This window comes from Falco rusticolus, chromosome 19 (assembly GCF_015220075.1).
Source record: "Falco rusticolus isolate bFalRus1 chromosome 19, bFalRus1.pri, whole genome shotgun sequence".
In the NCBI taxonomy this organism is placed as follows: domain Eukaryota; kingdom Metazoa; phylum Chordata; class Aves; order Falconiformes; family Falconidae; genus Falco; species Falco rusticolus.
The window spans coordinates 5,073,699-5,091,564 of record NC_051205.1 but is presented as its reverse complement, the minus strand read 5'-3'; the positions used below and the strand labels follow the sequence as shown (position 1 = coordinate 5,091,564).

The following is a 17,866-nucleotide window of genomic DNA, read 5'->3' as shown; positions in this document are numbered from 1 at the left end:
CCCCAGGCAGGAGTGGGGAGCAGGCAGGGCTGTGGGGTGATGGGGGGCCCAAAGCAGGGCCTTGGGGGCGGGGAATGACAGGTGGGGATGGGGGGTAGGTGGTCCCTAGAGCTGAAGTGGGGGGGCCTCAAGCAAGGCCTGGGTGGGACCTTTAGGTAGGCCTCAGTGTGAAGGAGGGGCCCTAAGCAGGGCCTGGGGGGGGGTCTAGAGTGGAGGGGGGGTCCCCAGGCAGGAGTGGGGAGCAGGCAGGGCTGTGGGGTGATGGGGGGCACTAAGTGGGGCTGGGGGGGTGGGGGTGGCAGGTGGCTCCTAGAGCTGAGGTGGTGGGGGTCTGAAGGCCTGCGTGGGACCTTTAGGTAGGTCTCAGGGTAAAGTGGGGGCTCTAAGCAGGGTCTGGGGGGTAGGGGGGTGGGTAGTCAGGGCCTGCACTAGTGGGGAGGCCCCAGGGGTGAGGGGAGCCTTAAGCGGTACCTCGGGGGGGGGGGTGGTGTCTCTGGGTAGGGCCCAGTGCAGTGGGGGGACCCCCAGGGGTGAGGGGGCCTCTAAGTGGGCTCCCACTGGGACCCCCGCTGCTCTCCCCAGCCCTAAAGTAGCGGCTAGACCTGAGGGGGGGCCTGGGCAGGGCTCGGGGGGTGCCCATGCAGGCATCAGCATTGGGGGGGGGACCATAAGCAGGGTCCAGGGGGAGGGGGGTGCCACCCATCCACCCCACAGGTGAGGTGGGGGGCCCCCAGCGTGGGCTAGGGGCAACGTGGGGTGCCCCAGCCCCCAGCAGGACCCAGCCCAGCTGGGTTTCCTTTCCAGGGCCTGGGCCAGCACTGGGCAAACTGGTGGGCAGGGCAGCCCCCCCGGCTCTTCCCCTGCTTCCTCCCGACAGCACCCAGCGAAAGAAGCTGCCTCTGAGCTCGTGAATAAAAGATCAGTGGAAATGGTTGGTAACCTCCAAATATTGTTAAGCTTAATTAAGCCTTAAGGACTGTGTGAGGCATCAGCAGGCGGAGCGGCTCGTTAGCACGGTGGCTGCGCCAACAGTTGGTGACTGCAGCTTGAGCTCCGGGTGATGTTGGTTATTCTAAACCGTGTCTTTGCGGTGGTTGGTAAAGCCCCAAGTCCTTCCCAGGGTCTTCCACAGGACCCCGTTTTCTGCCTCCCTGCAGCAGGGAGCCCCTGGAGACCCTCCTTTTGGGGGGCAGCATCCCACAGTGGGACCGGTTGCCTTCAGTGGGGTCTCCCCCAACATGGGGTGCGTAAGGAACCAATTCCTTTGGGAAGTGACCGTGGTTTCCCCTTTCCATTAAGTGTGGCCAAAACACAGCGAAGAAGCTGAAGATGCTGGCAGGTGCCTGCATTTCTCGGGGTTGTTCTCCCCCTTCCCACCCCCCCACCCCCAGTTTCCCTTCATCCAGCAGCACAGGAGAGATTGAGGGAAATAAAACCTCCTCTTTGATTCAAGTGCTTTTTTGCCTCGTATTTATACAAATATTAGGCAAGTCTGTGTTTGCAAGAGCAGGTGCTCCCCACTCTTACACCAGCCCTGTTCAACAAAGCTGGGGTGTCTACGGCTGCTTAAAAACATTGTGGGGTTCAAGGAGGAGCGTGAGGCTTCTCCTGACAGTCTTAAATGAATTTGGGGTGAGTTACGGGGCCTTAAATACTGTTATAAAAATCTGTTGCAGGTGTCACCTGCTGCAGCTCTATCTGCTGGCAGAAGGTGCAGTTGGAGGTCCGGAGCTGTGCCTAAAGGTATGATGCAGTCCGGTGGTTCTATCCGTAAAGTCATGTTTAAAAAAAATAATGTATATGTATGGCACTGAAAAGAGCACAATAAAGGTTCCCCCTTACAACGTAAAACCCCCCTCCCCCCTTTTTTTTTGTGCATGTGATTTTGATAAACTTTCTGGCTGCATTTTGGCCAGAGTTTGAGGGTACAACTCTTTCAAGCTCATTTTCAGGCATCTCAATCAACAGTATCATTGTTCTCTTCCCTATTTAAGTGAACTTCTCATGAATAATGTACCGGCTGCCTGATGAATATGCACGTTGGCTGGTGTGCCTGGGAGGGCTTCATCAATAATTCATGCCTAGAAAATGTTCTTCACCTTGCTGCACAGGAACCATTAAAAAAAAATATTTACCCTTTAAAGTGGGAGAGAAGATGGGTGGGAGTCTGCCCACAGAGATGTGGAGTGAGGTAGGGTGTAAAGTGTGGTGACAGTAAGAAAACCGGGGATGCACCTCCCGGGGGGGGAAGGTGGTGTCTGAGGCGGTGACCCCTGATTCTTCACAAACCCCAACCTGCAAAGCCCTGGAGCTTGCCGGCACTGCTTGGGGTTAAGCCTGTTCAACACCACCTGGCTTCAGACCCTGGTTTGTTCTAACAAACGGCCCTTTTCCCACTTTTTCCACTCTGCTGTTATCGTTACACAGAAAACTTCCTTGTAAAGGAAGAGTGGAAACGCTCTGTGAGGTGGCAAAGGCGAGCAGAAAGTGTTTCCATGCAGTGGAGCCAGGCTCTCCAGAAGGCACCTGCTTTCAAATCCCTTGGGACTGTTTTTATTTGTATTTTTATTGCTGATTACCTCCTTTAAGGGCCTCTTGGGACCCCGTGATTGAAAAAAAACCACCCTCCAGTGAACGTCAAAAGCTCTGAAAAATCGGCTCACGTGTCATCTTGCGGCCCCCCAAAATGGAAACCTGGAAAAGTGGAGGCAGTTTCTGGACGCCTGGCTGGGCGCCAGCGGACTTTGCTTCTCACGCTGGGCGCTTCTGAAAGGCAAAAGGGGGACGGTCTGCAAAGAGCCCGGTGACACACAAACCAGATAAAAGCGTCAACGGCAGAGCCTGCGTTCTCGGGTGAGTGAAGGGCCCACGCTGCAAGTCCTTATTCATACAAGACGGAGTTATTTAACCCTGACCAGAAGCGGAGCTGGCCAGGATTATACCCATTCTTTGCTACTTAATGTAGCAAAAATAAAGTAGCGGTAAAAATTCAGCTGATAGCGCTGGTCTTGCAAGCAGGGACGTGTTGGTGAAACTTTACTCATGTGAGTAATCACCATCAAGAGGCACTTTGAGGCAGTGAGCACCCTGTGGGTGTAGGGCTATAATCAATTACATAAAAGTAATGAGTAAGCAGTTGTTAATGACTGGATTGATACCTTCCACCTAGGGAAAACAGTCTCCTTCCTTCTCCCACCACCAAAACAGGCAGTTCCGTCGTTGGCTTTGCCAGAATGGGATTTCACCCGGTGCTACAGAGTGGCCTGAAAAATCCCACAGAAATTTTAAAGCCTGTTTGCAGCTTGAAAGGGGAAAAGCCAGGCTGGTTCTATCGCAGCACCAACAAAACCAGTGTTAAATCTCCGTGCAGCCTTTACACAGCACGTACTTAAGCTCAGGTTCAGGGAAGTTTGTGAGCCACCGGAGTTGCTTTGCAGCATGGAAGCCAAAATAAAGTCCTGGCTTGCTTTTTGGGGCACTTTCAGCCATTTAAGTTCTTGAAACAGCTGGAATAAGCTGGTTTGTGGCATATATGTTCCTTGCAGGGCTGGAAACCTTTCTGTAGCAAATCAGATGTGCCAGGAACCACAGGGTCAGGTGCAAACCCTCCTCTGACCCGTCGCTGCGTGTGATTAGAGCAGCCAAGTCAGCAAAAGAAGCGTGGACAAGAAAGCTGCAATATTAATTTGGTCACCTACCAAGAGTTCTCATCGGCAGAGCAAGCTCTGGAACAAAGGACACATTCTTGCAGTCAGCATTTTAGTTTTGCCAGCTATTCCTGTCAAACAGTTAATTAAAATCCCCCTCCCCTTCCAAATAAGCTATTTTCCTGAAGAAAAAAAAAAAAGCTTTTCAGCACTCATAAAATCAATTCCTCTTCAAGAAAAATTAAAAATGCACAGTGCACCCTTTTCCCCATATGCATTATATTAACCAGTATGCCAATGTATGTAAATGAGGCTGAAATTCAACTAGATGGAAGTATTTAAATATTCATAATCACAGTACAGCATATGCAAACCAGGCTCTCAGCAGAATTGCGCTGCAGTCTCCAATAACAGCTGTACTCGGGCAAAGATGCTTTAACATCTCTAATTCGATTATTAATGAAAATGTGGTCAGCGCTGGCTGCATATTTGTTAATATTCGTGCCTCAGCGTTAACCCCTGCCAGGCGTTAAGCACTGGCTTAATTCCTGTTGAATCAGAGCGCGGGCTGCGGCGGTCGGTGCTAATCGGCACTGAATATTATCATATTAAGTTGGGACGCAGCGGCTAGGCTAGTCTAAGTGACGTTAAGTCAAGAAACCTTTCTGTGCAGGCAGGAGAGGACGTGGGATGGATTTAGAAGAACCTCACGTGGTATTTGCACTTCTTAATTGTTGGTTTGTTGGGTTTTGGGTTTGTGTGTTTTTTTTTTTTTTCACAGGGATGCCAGTTACATCCCTGCTAATGTATATATTCACTCACGGCTGATGGGAAGAGCGCTGTGGGAGCAGGTTGTGAATATCTCATCATGAACTCTGAAAGAGGTGTGTTGTGAGGCAAGGATTTCAATTAATCCATGAGCTTTTGCCACAAAGATGGGTGGTGCAGTTCTTTCCAGCTAACAGGGATGGGAAAGAAGTAAAAATAATTTGGCTTTATCAAGCCGTGCTTGTTTTTAAGAAGTGCCAATAACTGAGATGTCACGGTAGAGTTTTTGTCCCTTGCCGCCCCCCCCCCCCCCCCCCCCCCCCCCCCGGCTCTCTTTTTTTTCCTGCCAGGAGATAAGAAGGAAGTTACAATTTTAAAATTGTAAAAGACACAGAATGCAAGATAATAATATGCTCCGCTTCCTTTCTTTTTAATGATTCCAAACAAGCTATAATTGGTCTGTAAGTTGGCCTGAAAAGCTGCAGAATTGCACCTGTGCTTCTAATGAGCTTTGCAATTACAGAAATAGTTTTCTTCCTCCTTTTAATTACGTATTGACAAGGTTAAAGTTGCACCTGAGTTGCCTTTATGGTGCTGATTTCCTCATTCCTTCGCCTAATCCACAAAAAAAAGTCCCTCCGAGCTGACAGACAGATCCCCGGGACTGATTCATGAGCGGCATTTCTCGCACAAGTCTGTGTGATCGCTCCTGGAAATTAAAATTACCGACAGGGTTCAGAGAGGCTCTGGTAGGTTCTCCCCTCTCGGAGACACCCAGAAGCAAATCCCATCCTCATCTCGTGAACTATTATGGTCTGTTTCTTGCTTGCCCCCCCCTCCACTAGAGCAGCCCTGCCGCCTGCCAGCTTGACGCTCAAACTTTGCACCGTGGGTGAGCCAGCCGGAGTTGTGGGCAGCCGTTATCCCGGTTATCCCCGTTATCCCTGCAGGAAGGCGCCGCTGGGGGCGAGGTGGGTGCCAGCAGCTACGTGCAGCCTCATTTTTGGCACCCCGCGGGGGTCCCGAGGTCCTGGATGTGCTGGTGAGGGAGCAGAATAAACCGAATTTTCGAGGTGTGGGGTCAACGGCCCCCCAGATTTGAGCCCGAAGGAGGGCAGGAGCCTGTGGCTCCACTCACCCCAGGGCCGTGCAGCCCCCCAGGCTCGGATGAGACCCCGGTGCGGGACTGGGATGCCGGCTGGCGTGCGGAGCTCAGCCTCCTGCATATTATGCTGGGAGGCTGGATCTGGAGCTAATGCTATGCCGGGAAGATGGAGCGTCTTGAATTATTACTGTGGCTTCCCCGGGCGCTGCTCCCGCCCAGGCCCCTGCCTCCAGCTCCCGCGTTAAAGACTCGGGATGGGTTTTGGGATGGTTTTGGGGATGGTTTGAGCACTTCAGGAAAAGCCCCCAGCCCGGGCAGGTAGCGGGTTGGGCACCGGGGCTCTGTCTTAAGCTGCAGCCCCGGAGGAAAGTGGATAACGGGGAGGGGGGTGAAGGGGAACAAATTGAATCCCTTGTGCTGCCCCGGGGTGGTTCACGTTAATGTGATGATTAATGTATTAATTTATGATGATGAAATGCTGTATTAGGGTTTTGATGAGCCGGCTCGGAGCTGGGGTCAGGAAGGCTTCTCCAGGGGTGATCTTGTGGGGTGCAGAGCCAGGGGCTCCCCCCAGCACCTACTGCGGCAAACTGGGGGCGCAGCTGCTTGGGGTCTGCAAAGGGTGACCCCAAAGCTGGGGGGCTGCTGCTGGGAATGGGGCTGGGGGGGGGCTTCGGGTTTTAGGAAAGTCAGGTATTTAACAGGGCTGGGGGTTTGGAGACATTGGAGGGGGAAGGCTGGGGGTTTCAGGGGTCCTCGGCACTTCGGGGTCTGGGACGGGGTGCGTCTGGGTTTTGGGGGACCAGAGTCCTGTGGAGGTTTGGGATGGGGGGCGGGGGGCTCTGGCTTTTGGAAGGGGTTTGGCTCCAGTGTTTGGCTTTTGGGAGTTTCTGGGTGTGCAGGATGGGATTTGAGGATCTCTGGGATTTCAGCTCCCAGTTTGGGGCGGGGGCTTCCAGTTTTGGGGGGGGGGTTCTGGGTTTGGGAGCGCTCTGGATTGGAGATGCCCTGGGCTGGGAGGTCTCCAGGCTGGGGGGTGCTCCTGTTATAGGGGGCTTCAGGCTGGGTGTGCCTCCAGTTTGAGGGGGGTCTGGGCTGAAGTGAGTCTGGGGAACTTCAGGCTTGGGGTGCTCTTGTTTTGGGGACTTTGGGGAAGCTCTGAGCTGGGGGGGGGGCAGGTCTGGTTTGGGGGAGTCACAGGCAGTGGAGCTCTGACTCTGCGGGTCTCAGGGCTGGAGGGCACTTTGGTTTTGGGTCTGGGGGCTTGAGGGAAGTCTGGTTGCAGGACCTTTGGGCTGAGAGCTCCGATTTTGGGGGTCTGGAGGGCGCCCTGGTTTTGGGGGTCTAGGGAGCTTTGACTTTGGGGGTCTTGGGGCTGGACGTGGCTCTGGTTTCAGGGTCTGGGGGGGCTGTGGGCTAGGGGCTGCAGGGGGGTCTAATTTGGGGATCCTGGAGCTGGGGAACTCAGATTTGGGGGTCTTGGGGCTGGAGGGGGCTCTGGTTTGTGTGCCGGAGGCTGGAGGAACTTGGCTTGGGAGGCTGGGGGGGGGGGGCGTCTGATTCGGGGGGCTGGGGGTTCTCAGGTTTTGGGGTCTCAGGGCTGGAGGTGTGTCAGGGCAGGGGGTCTGGCTTTGGGGTCTGGATGTCTGGTTCAGGGGGCTGGGGGTTCTCAGGTTTTAGGGTTCAGGGCTGGAGGGGGGGGGTCGGGGGGGTGTCTCTGGCTTTGGGGTCTGGGTGTGCCTAGTTCGGGGGGCTGGGGGCTCAGCTTTTGGGCCCGGGGGGGGGTGTGTGTGTCTTTGGGGCTGGGTGTGTGTGTTTGGCTTTGGGGTCTGGGTGTCTCTGATTCGGGGGGCTGGGGGGTCTCAGGATTTGGGGTCTCAGGGCTGGAGGGGGTCGGGGTGGGGGCTCTGGCTTTGGGGGGTGGAGTGTGCCTAGTTGGGGGGCTGAGGGCTCAGCTTTTGGGGTGGGGGCGTGTCTGGCTTTGGGGTCTGGGTGTTCTCAGGCTTTGGGGTCTCAGTGCTGAAGGGGGGGGCGGGGTGGGGGCTCTGGCTTCGGGGTCTGGGTGTCTCCGATTCGGGGGGCTGGGGGGTCTCGGGGCTGAAGGGGGGGGCGGGGCGGGGGTGCTGGCTTTGGGGTCTGGGTGCCCCTGGTTCGGGGGGCTGGGGGCTCAGCTCTAGGGGCCGGGGGGGGGTCTCCGGGGCCGGGGGGGTCCGTGCGCCCCCGGCGGCCGCGTGCAGCGCGGCAGCCCCGCGGATGCGGCAAAGGCCTGCGCATAAATTATGTTCATGACGCAGCAGCTAAAAAATCCCCCCGGAGGAGCAAAAATACAACCCCCCCCACCCCAGCCCCACGGCGAAAACCCACCCCCCACCCACCCCTCAAAAAAAAAATCCCCCCACCCCCCCTTTCCCCGGGCACCGGGGGTCCCGCCGCCGCTCCCCGCCTCCCGCCCCCCCCCCCCCCCCCATCGCCTCCCTCCCCTTTGTGCCGCCGCCGCCGCCGCTGTGAGATGAATTTTTAATTATTCTCCGGCAGAGGGAAGGCGCGGAGCGGCGCGGAGCAGCGCGACCCCCGCCCCCCCACCCCCCACCCCCGGCGAGCGCCCAGCCCCGGCGGCGCGGTGAGTGCGGGGCCGGAGCGGGGCCGGGGCCGGGCGGGGGGCGGCGGGCCCGCGCGGTGAATATGCAATGCAGTAATTAGCATAATTTATATATTTATGATAAAGAGTGATGGGGGGGGGAACTGGCGCGGAGGGGGGAAAACGGCGGAGAGCGGGGTGCAGCGTTGGGGGGGGTGATAAAAGCAGATTTGGGGGGAATCGGGATTGTGGGGGGCATCGGGATTTAGGGGGGGTAGTGGGGTTTGGAGAGGGGGTGGGAATTAGGGGGAACTGGGGACCCTGCACGCTAAGAGTGGGGATGCAAAGCGGGGGCGGTGAAGGTGTGATTGGGGGGCACCGGAATATGGGGGGGGGGGGGGTAGGTAGGATTAGGGGGTGCCAAGGGAGAGCTAGGTGAGGTGGGGTCCCTGGGGGGACCCCGGGGCTGGAAGTGAGTGGAAAAGGGGGAGGAGGGGGCTGGTGAGCCCCGGGGCAGGGAAAGGGGGTGGGGGGCTGCCCTGGGGAGAGCTGGGGGGGGGGGGGAGGGCAGGAGAAATTTGGGGCTGTGGGAGATGGCTGTTGGGGTGCAGGAGAGGAGCAACAGGGCTGGGGATGAGCAGTGCTGGGGGGGCAGGAGAGGAGGAGAGTGGTGGGGTCCTGCCGGGGGAGGGCAGAGGGACCCCCGGGGTGGAGGAGGGGGCAGTGGCCATGCCCTTGGGGTGCGGGGGCCAGGGGGGCAGGTGCCCGGCAGGGGTTTGGGTGCCCAGGGGGTGAGCAGAGCCCGGGGGGGGGGGGGCGGGGGCAGCTGCTGCAGCTGAGGGGTGGGTGGAGAGTAGGACTGGGGGGGTACCAGGGCATTTTGGGGTGCTCCAGCACAGTGTGGGGCAGGGCACCGGGGTGCTGGAAGGGGCTAGGGGGGCTGTGCAGCCCTGCAGGGGGGGGGCACTGCCCCGGGGACAGCCCCCACGGCCACCCTGAGCCCCTGGGTTTGCATTTTGGGGTGGGGGGGACCCTGCCGGCGGGCTGCAGAGCCCCGGCAGCACAGGGGATGGGGGGGACGGAGCGGGGTACAGTGCATCGCGACCACCCTGCGGGTGTGTTCGCTCCATCCCCACGGTGGGGGGGAGGAGAGGGGCTGCCCCCCCTGCTTAGACCTGTCCCCGGCACCTGCAGCCGCGACCATCTCAGGGTCAGGCATCGTCTTCAGCCGACCAGCTCTGCTTTAAAAGCCGCTGAAGGGGTCCCCCTGTGTCCCCCCAGTTGCTTTTCATGTCACCGGAGGCTTACTGGGGGGGGCCAGTGCCCCCCCAAACTGACCGTGACGTCCCTCCGAGATGTCCTGGGCCCTCGAGGTGGCATCCAGTCCCGGGGTGCTGGCAGGACACAGGGATCGATGCGCCGGGCGCTGTTTTGGGGGAGACAGATGGGAGCTCCGAGCGCACCCGCTTGGGAGATCCAAAATCTGCTCCTGGTTTTGCCACGTTCCTCTGGCATGACCTTGGGAGGTGAACTTAATCCCATCATCTCCTCTTGTCTGGTGGAGTGGGAACAGAAATACTTTCCCATCTCTCCGGCAGAAAGGAGCGGATTCCTGGGAAGTCACCGTAAGCTGATCCGGCTGCTCCGGGTGCAGGGCACGGCACAGCAGCGGCAGGATGAGCCCCGCCGGGGTTTGCGTGGCAGGCAGCGGAGAGGGGGACCCCATCACCCCTGGCTGGGCACGGTTTGATTCGGGATAAAGCTTTTGCCCCCCAAAACCATAATGAAGATGAAGGGATTCAATGGAGGCCGCGCAGCCCAGCGGGAGCAGAGCGGGACGCAGCACGCTGCTCTCCCGGGCGTCTTCCCACTCATGAGAAAACCGTGGCCGGGAGAAAAATGTTTCTCTTTAATGGCACAGAGAGGACTGTGCAGATAATGGAGTTAAACCACCGAACTGGCAGGAAAGCCTGGTCAACTGGTTTGGGGTTTTCCCCCTTTTTTCAAGCAGGTTTTGGGACCCTCCGCCGGGTATTTCCTCTCCCTTGCCCGGGCAGCAGATGCTCTGATGGAGCGATTAGAAGTTCCCCAGTTATTTCTGCTGGGATCAGGGTGCTGGAGGGGCTGTGCCTGCACCCAGGCTCATCCCTGGCAGCTTTACGCAGGCTGGGGCCACAGGGATGCCACCAGCCTCTCCATCTCCTGCTCCTGTGTCATTTACGTCTCTCCAGCGGGATAATCCAGGCTGGGAAGCACCTGCTACGTGGCAGCAGCCCCATTTTCTCCACCGATGCAGATTCCCAAGCCGGCTCCTTCCCTGGCAGGCTCCCTAGGGCCACGCATCTGGGCTCGATGTAGCCCCTCGGTTTGCTTGATGAGCTTTATGGTCACCCCGGGCGGCCCTGGCTCTGCCTCTTCGCTGGTGTTGGAAGGTGTGTTGGGCCAGTAGATGAGTTTTCCCAGACTCTCCTTTGGGATTTGGCTGCCCCAGCCCTGGCACGGGGTTTTCCAGGCATGAATTTGACACAACAGTGGATGAGGAGCGCTGGGGAGCTGCCATGTCTCCTCCAAAAAGCCTCCCATTGGAAAAAAAAAAAAACAAAACCAACCTGTCTTAAAAAAGATTTCACTGTCCTGCGGGTGCGGATGCTGCCAGCTTTCCTTTACAGCCCCGATCTTCAGGAATTTTACAGCTGGCTGCGAGGCGGCGCTCAGCAAGGCTCTGCATCCCTGTCGGCATCCCATGCCCGGACCCGAAGCCCTGCCCTGGTACCATGCCGGGGGTTTGGTGCAGGGCCAAAAGAATGGAGGAGAAATGGAGTAGAAATTAGATGTACATCGTTTTGCTGCTTGGCGGAAAGGTTTTGATTTGGAGGTCAAGGCTGGCCAGTTCGGCTTCTGTCCTGCCAGAAGAAAATTCCTGGTTTTCTTTTTCCTCCTGGCGCACAGCGGGTGAGCGTGGGTGCAGGGATGCTCGCCCGGGGACACGGGTCTCTGTTGGGGACAGAGGGTTTTGAGACCTGCTGGCAGCGAGGTGTCACGTCTCATCCCCTGCCTCAGTTTCCCCATCGCTAAACACAGTAAAATCTTAAAAAGTGATAACGTTTAGAAGGGTAAGGAGGCGTTTTAAAGAGGAAAACTGATTTGTGAGGAGGGAAAAAAATGGTGCAGACCGCTGGGGTCCAGGTCTCTACCACTGTGACACCTGGAAATACACTTTGAACGAGAACTCCCGCTGGCAGCAGTGTTTTGAGCCAGGATCTTTGTGGTGAAAAAAAAACCATGTGAGCTGGCAAGACGGCGGCAAGGGATGTTTGGGGCTGCGTCGTTACCGTAACGCTGCATTTCCAGGGACTGGGACTTGGAGCTGCCTCCTGTGCATGGGGGAGGCTGTGCCGGGGGTGTCCGTGCTCCTGCCTGCACCGTGAGAGCGTGCAAAGCCACTGTGGGGCAGGGACCGTGCACATGTGAGTGTGCAAAGCCACCGCGGGGCAGGGACCGTGCACATGTGAGTGTGCAAAGCCACCGCGGGGCAGGGACCGTGCACCGTGCGAGCGTGCAAAGCCACCGTGGGGCCGTGTAAGAGTCGGTCCAAAGAGAACAGTATTGTCTCAACATTGCCAACAGCGACTTGGAGATGGACCGTGGTCCTCATGGACACCCAGACACAAAGACCCTGGGAAGGAGAGCTGCACGGTACGAGGAGTACCCAGCAACCTGGGGCTGGAAGGAACGATTACAATAAGGCCGCGTAACCGTTGTCCAGAAGATGGATCACAACCGTGGTCATAACAACGAACCAGAAAACATAAACTTCAGGTGAACTTTCTTCATTATAATACAAGCCCACACCTCCTGGTCTGAAGCCACCCGTCTCTAAGGCAAACCACGCCTCGGGCACTCTTCTTTGGACACGCTGGTAACCTGGCTGGAGAAGGTGGAGACTGGCAACAGTCCATGGGCCAGAGGAGGAGCAAGGCGTGTTCCTTGGTATAAAGGATGGCTCCTTAGAAACCCGACTTTGGAGATCTTCCCCACCAAGGATCACAGCGATCGGAAGGACCGGTGGGACGCTGCCTGGACCTGGGACTGTAGGGACGCCTTGGACCCGTGGTGGTAGCTATAATCCTCTTTTCTTTTGACTTTATCTTTTCTTCACTTTCTGTCTTTCTACCTATCGCACGCCGCTTTATGGGCGAACAATACATGGTGCTGCTTGATTGAAGCATAACCCCTTGGCGTGGTCGCCTTGACTTTTGCGCTTTGAGATCATAGTTAACAAACCATCGTGAGTCCACTGAGGGGACCGTGACAGGCAGGGACCGTGCACCGTGCGAGTGTGCAAAGTCACCGCGAGGCGGGGACCATGCACATGTGAGCATGCAAAGCCACCGCGGGGCAGGGACCGTGCACATGTGAGTGTGCAAAGCCACCGCGGGGCAGGGACCATGCACATGTGAGCGTGCAAAGCCACCGCGGGGCAGGGACCATGCACATGTGAGCGTGCAAAGCCACCGCAGGGCAGGGACCGTGCACATGTGAGTGTGCAAAGCCACCGCAGGGCAGGGACCATGCACATGTGAGCGTGCAAAGCCACCGCAGGGCAGGGACCATGCACATGTGAGCGTGCAAAGCCACCGCAGGGCAGGGACCGTGCACATGTGAGCGTGCAAAGCCACCGCAGGGCAGGGACCATGCACATGTGAGCGTGCAAAGCCACCGCGGGGCAGGGACCATGCACATGTGAGCGTGCAAAGCCACCGCGGGGCAGGGACCATGCACATGTGAGTGTGCAAAGCCACCACGGGGCAGGGACCGGTGTCTTCGCGCCAGCTCTCAAGGCTCATCTACCTGAAGCTGGTGTCCACTTCTGGCGCCGTTAAACTCCTCAGCCTGGGATCGGGGTGTCCATCCAAAGGAGTTAATCCAGGATAATGACGGCGAGTAATTAGCGAGCTGTAGCCCTGTCCAAAATGTCTTCTGTGCAGAGTGGGTTTAATTAACCTCGTAGCGTTTCTCACCTGTGGCAAGTTTGTTCAAACTTCGATTTCCACCCACTTGGGATCCAAGTGGCTACATCTCTGACTCATCAACACTTGTAATTAACACGGCAATTATATTCACAGTGAGACTCGGAGCATCTTAAATTATCCTTCCCTTTATCCCCATCATCTTCTTTTTTTTTTTTTTTTTTCTCCTTTTAAATATTATTATTATTTTGTGCATTTCATTTCCTTGCTGCCATCTGTTGCGAAATGGCTGTCTTCTTGCTGTGTGCACTTCACACCACCATCTGGACAAATTATTTGTCCCATTAATTGCAAAAAAAAAAAAAAAAAAAAAAAAAAAGTGTGAAGAAATGAAATGAAATGGTACTGCCGACCTGCCGAACGTCTGCTACGGGAGAAGCAGCCCACTCGGAAATCCATAGCACGCCACCAAACTGAATCGAGCCTGACATTATGAAATGTCTGTTTAATCGTCTAGCGCATTAATTGGTCTCTTTGCACGGCACCAAGAAGAAAAAAAATTGCCAAAAAAAATTTCTTTTCTATCTTCCCCCTGGGACAAGCCTGAATGGATCTACAGGGAGATAAATGCAGTGGGGGGAGCGGGGGGGTCGTGCCCCCTTCAGCCCCTCGCCGCTCCGGGATGAATCCGCGGTTCTGCGAGAGGCTCTTTACAGATGGGGACGGATAACGGTGAGGTCGGGTGGTGGCAGCGGCTCCTTCGGTCACCAAACTCGGGGGCTCCGAGAAGAGCTGCCCCGTGCGTTGACGTTTGGGTACGGTGGGCTTTGGGGGCAGCTCGCTGATGGGGCTGGGGTCACCTTTTCCCAACTTTTCCCAACTTTTCCCAACTTTTCCCAACTTTTCCCAACTTTTCCCAACTTTTCCCAACTTTTCCCAACTTTTCCCAATGCTCCTCTGCCTTTTGGCTGTGATGAGGAGGGAGGAGAACCCGGCTGCGAGGCTGGTGATGCCTTGGGGTTGTCCCCTCTCGCCCAGGGCTGGCGTGGCTCCTCGTGGCTTGCGGGGAGCGTGGGAGCAGGCAGAGCTCGGCACCGAGGCAGCTCCCGGTTTTCTTTCCCTGCAGCCTAAACCCGGAGCAGTGCATCCCCGCGGCCAGCCCCGAGGAGCAGGACGCAGCAGCCAGCCCCGTCTCCTGCCAGGAGCGTCCTTTCACCCCGGAGCAAACCGTGAGTGAGTAGCTGCCCCCTCTCCCCACCGCAGCCTCTGCGATCCCACGGGATTTCAGCGCCCGCTCCGCTCTCCTGTGCCTGCGTGGGTGGTGTTGGATGTGTCTGTGCAGGATCGGGCCCTCGGCCATCCCTCCCCGTCCAGCTGTGGGCACTCTGCCCTCGCCTGCCACTTTGGGATCCCGCTTTGGGATTCCCTGAGGCTGCCTTTTGTACACACCGCTCGTTATTTATTATCTGCGGTGCAGCGACACTTTGGGGTCCCAGCAGCGACGGGCTGTTCCCTTTGCCAGCCGCTTGTCCCAGCCCTCCCCCGTCCCGGGCTCTGCCAGGCTCAGCCCAGGGATTCACACAGGACACGAACCAGCGAGGGCTTTTAGAGCAGCCAGCGACTGGTTTCCAGTAGCCGCTGCGAATTTTTAAACCTGGCCTTAGCTTCAGAGCAGGCAAACACCTTGGGATGCCGGTGCATCCCACGGTGGGATCCCACTTGGGGCTCGGCTGCCCGCTCCGACGAAGATCCCTACGTGACAGGTGTAGGGGGGAGCCGGGGGGGGTCCTGGGCCGGCAGGGAGGTGGTGGGATGAGAGCAGGAAGCTTTCCCACCTCTTCCAGGTGCAGGAAAAAGCTGCTGTGAAACACTGGGGGGAGGATGCTCGTTCGCAGAGCCCCCAGGGGCTGCTCTGCTGTGCCAGGATCCGCCGTGCCAGCGTGGTCTGGCGATGCCGAGGGAAGATAAAGTGGCACATAGCAACTACCTGGAGCAGCGGGATCGTTCCCCATGGGGTGAATTCAGCAGGACGCAGGGTCAGAGCCCCCGCTGTGCCCCCAGAGACCCTCCCCATTGCCAGCTGCTCTCCGGAGAAGTTCACGAGGCTCCTCTGGAGCGTCTTGCTTCCCTTGCTCACTCTTCTTGCAGCGGGACACTTCGCACCCCTGGTTTGCTGCTTTTGCCCCTTGCAGGCAGCACAGAGATCCCTTGCTCCGGCTTCCTCGCCGTTTGCCAGGCTCTGGCTGCTGGAGAGCTCATTAACTTTTAATAACGCCAGCTGCCAGTGTAAGCCACTCGCTTGTCCCTTGCTCTGGTCTCTGTTGCACTAGAATAAATTGTTAATTAAACTGTGCACCGGCATCCCAAGGTGTTTGCCTGCTCTGAAGCTAAGGCCAGGTTTAAAAATTCGCAGCGGCTACTGGAAACCAGTCGCTGGCTGCTCTAAAAGCCCTCGCTGGTTCGTGTCCTGCGTGAATCCCTGGGCTGAGCCTGGCAGAGCCCGGGACGGGGGAGAGCTGGGACAAGCGGCTGGCAAAGGGAACAGCCCGTCGCTGCTGGGACCCCAAAGTGTCGCTGCACCGCAGATAATAAATAACGAGCGGTGTGTACAAAAGGCAGCCTCAGGGAATCAGATGCTCAGCCCCTGTTGAGTTTCAAATGAGAATTTGGCTCTTAATTCAATTTAGGCCCCTTTGGATCAACAGGATCCTAATAACTATGTTTACTAATTGCATACAAATGCCAGCTCTGGCTCAGGATACGCTCGGTGGCCTCAGCAGGAGCCTGTGGCTTCTGAAATGCAGAGAAACGATAAAGGGCTCATCAGACGGTGCCAGGGGATGTTTCCTGGATCCTGGAAGTGCCTCCCGGGCTGACGTGACGGGCCGATGTATCACCGTGGAGCAGAGCGGCAGGGGATGCCTGCACTGCAGATTCCCTGGCAGATGTAAAAACCGAAGGATGAGCTACGCTAAGGCGAATTTGGGGCTGAAATTCCCTTTTGGATGAGGCACAAGCCTGGGGAGGCTCTGCCCCGGCTCTGTTTAACACGCTCGGATTAGCAGAGCTTGCCGGGGGCTGAGCGGGCTGGTCCATGTGATGCCAGCGTCCCTCGGGGGGCAGAGACAGGATCAGGCCCAGGGCAGGGGGTGGGGGGCAGCCGAGCTGTAGGGGAGCCGATGCTGCCGGGGGTTTTGGCACCCCTCGGGCTGGGAGAGCTGGGGTCTGGCTGCACCTAGTGGCGTCGGCGTGCCTCCAGGCTCCCCGGCAGTGGCACAAACAAGGACACCTTCGCACTTGCATTGAGTAATTTTGAATGTCATCCAGGCTGGCTGGTTAAATGCATCCCTGAGACGTTCCTAATAAAAAATTCATAAGCCTCTTATAAAGGCAATTACGCTGCTGCAAGGTAGCGAGGGGACAATACGTGACCAAATGAGTTAACGAAGGGCGTTGGAAGAGGAAGAGTCGCCTTCCAACAGGTGGGCCAAGCCCCTTCCCTCCGTGAACTGCTCGTTTTCCAGCTTAACGAAGTACCCCCAGAAGTGGGGTCCCCTCAGGAAGGAGCAAATTGACTCTCGTGCTTCTCACAGGCAGCTCAGGGGCACGGGGGGGTCGCGGGGAGCCTTTGAGGACCTGCTCGGGGCGCAGAGAGGAGGCACGGGCGGTTACACGTGGTCCCTGCCTGGATTTTAGGTTTTTTTAAAGGTGGCTGTAGGAGCTGCATCCTCGTCTCCCAAAAGGAGAGAGGAGGGGGAAGGTCTCAGCCCTTGCAATGACCCTTCCCTTGCTCCGCTGCTTCTATATTTGATGCTGATCCAACACGTTACGCTGCCCCGTGTCCGTGAGCTCTTTGCCAGGAGGTGAGGGGAGGTACCCGAGCCCCCCCCGGGAGGAGCTGCATCCCCAGGGCGCAGGGGGGGTGGGCGTTAGCAAGCCCAGCGCTGCCCCGAATCGCACCCGGGGCCGGCACGGAGCGGGAGAGCCGGCTGGTAGAGCCAGGGAGGAGTAGGGAGGTGGTGGGACAGACCAGGTGTCCTCTGCACCCCGAGTCGAGCCAGCGTGTGACCCCGGAGCTGCTGGCTTGGGTTGGTGACGGACCCTCCCTTATCCCCCCTGGCAGCATGTGGAAGCTCTGAGCCCACTCCCACCTTTGCCGGGACGCCATGGACACGGAAGCGGTGCAGCCCCAGGAGGCCTTGCTGACCGTCAACGAGCAGGTACAGGCACTGCCGACCCCGGCCCCCCGCGCCCCTTCGCACCCCACAGCCCGGGGGGCCACCGGGTGGGCAGCTGGCGTTCGGAGCCTGGCTCCGTGCCCCGGCGTGGGGTGAAAAACCATCTCGTTCCTGCCCCACGACCCCCCCCCCCCCCCCCGGCCGTTTGCCCCCACACATGGCCACGCAGATGTTCAGCCCCATCTCTGGGAGCTCGGCTGCCCCATTTTGGGGGTTTTTGATGATGAAAAGGGGGCGCAAGGTCCCCGTCCCACTGCCTGCCAGGGCGCTTCGCTCGCGGTTTGGCACGGGGCAGCGGGAGGAGGCGCGGGTGCCTCTGCCCGTCGCTCCCCCCATCACCCTGATATGGGGCGCTGGGGGGGGTCGCGGGGGGTCGCCTGGCCCCGGGTCAGACCCATGGGGCTGTACGTCGGTGCTGGCTCCAGTGCTGCCGATAACGGGGTGCCGGCTCCGCTGGGGGTGCCGCAGCCACGTTTTACCTGCTGAAGACGCCGTCCCCGATGCCCGTGGTGGGGGTAGCGTAGCAGAGCCCACAAGCTGCTGATTAACTAAAGCAGCGA

The 17,866-nt window shown here is 57.9% G+C and overlaps 1 protein-coding gene across 4 annotated transcripts in view; it reads left to right on the top strand.

Moving 5' to 3' along the window:
- Positions 1–634: 634 nt before the first annotated feature.
- POU6F1 (POU class 6 homeobox 1) overlaps positions 635–17,866 on the top strand; it is a 28,771-nt gene continuing 11,539 nt past the window's right edge. The window contains exons 1-6 of one of the 4 annotated variants that reach the window (XM_037411722.1): positions 635–935; positions 1,677–1,743; positions 2,590–2,853; positions 4,429–4,531; positions 14,195–14,301; positions 17,192–17,288. In XM_037411722.1, coding sequence (XP_037267619.1) covers positions 17,235–17,288 — 54 coding nt within the window. In that variant the 5' untranslated portion in view covers positions 635–935; positions 1,677–1,743; positions 2,590–2,853; ... (1 more) ...; positions 14,195–14,301; positions 17,192–17,234. Of the gene's footprint in view, positions 936–1,676; positions 1,744–2,589; positions 2,854–4,428; positions 4,532–8,029; positions 8,141–13,461; positions 13,884–14,194; positions 14,302–17,191; positions 17,289–17,866 lie in introns of those variants that run through there. The other 3 variants (XM_037411721.1, XM_037411723.1, XM_037411724.1) reach the window with 3 other exon arrangements.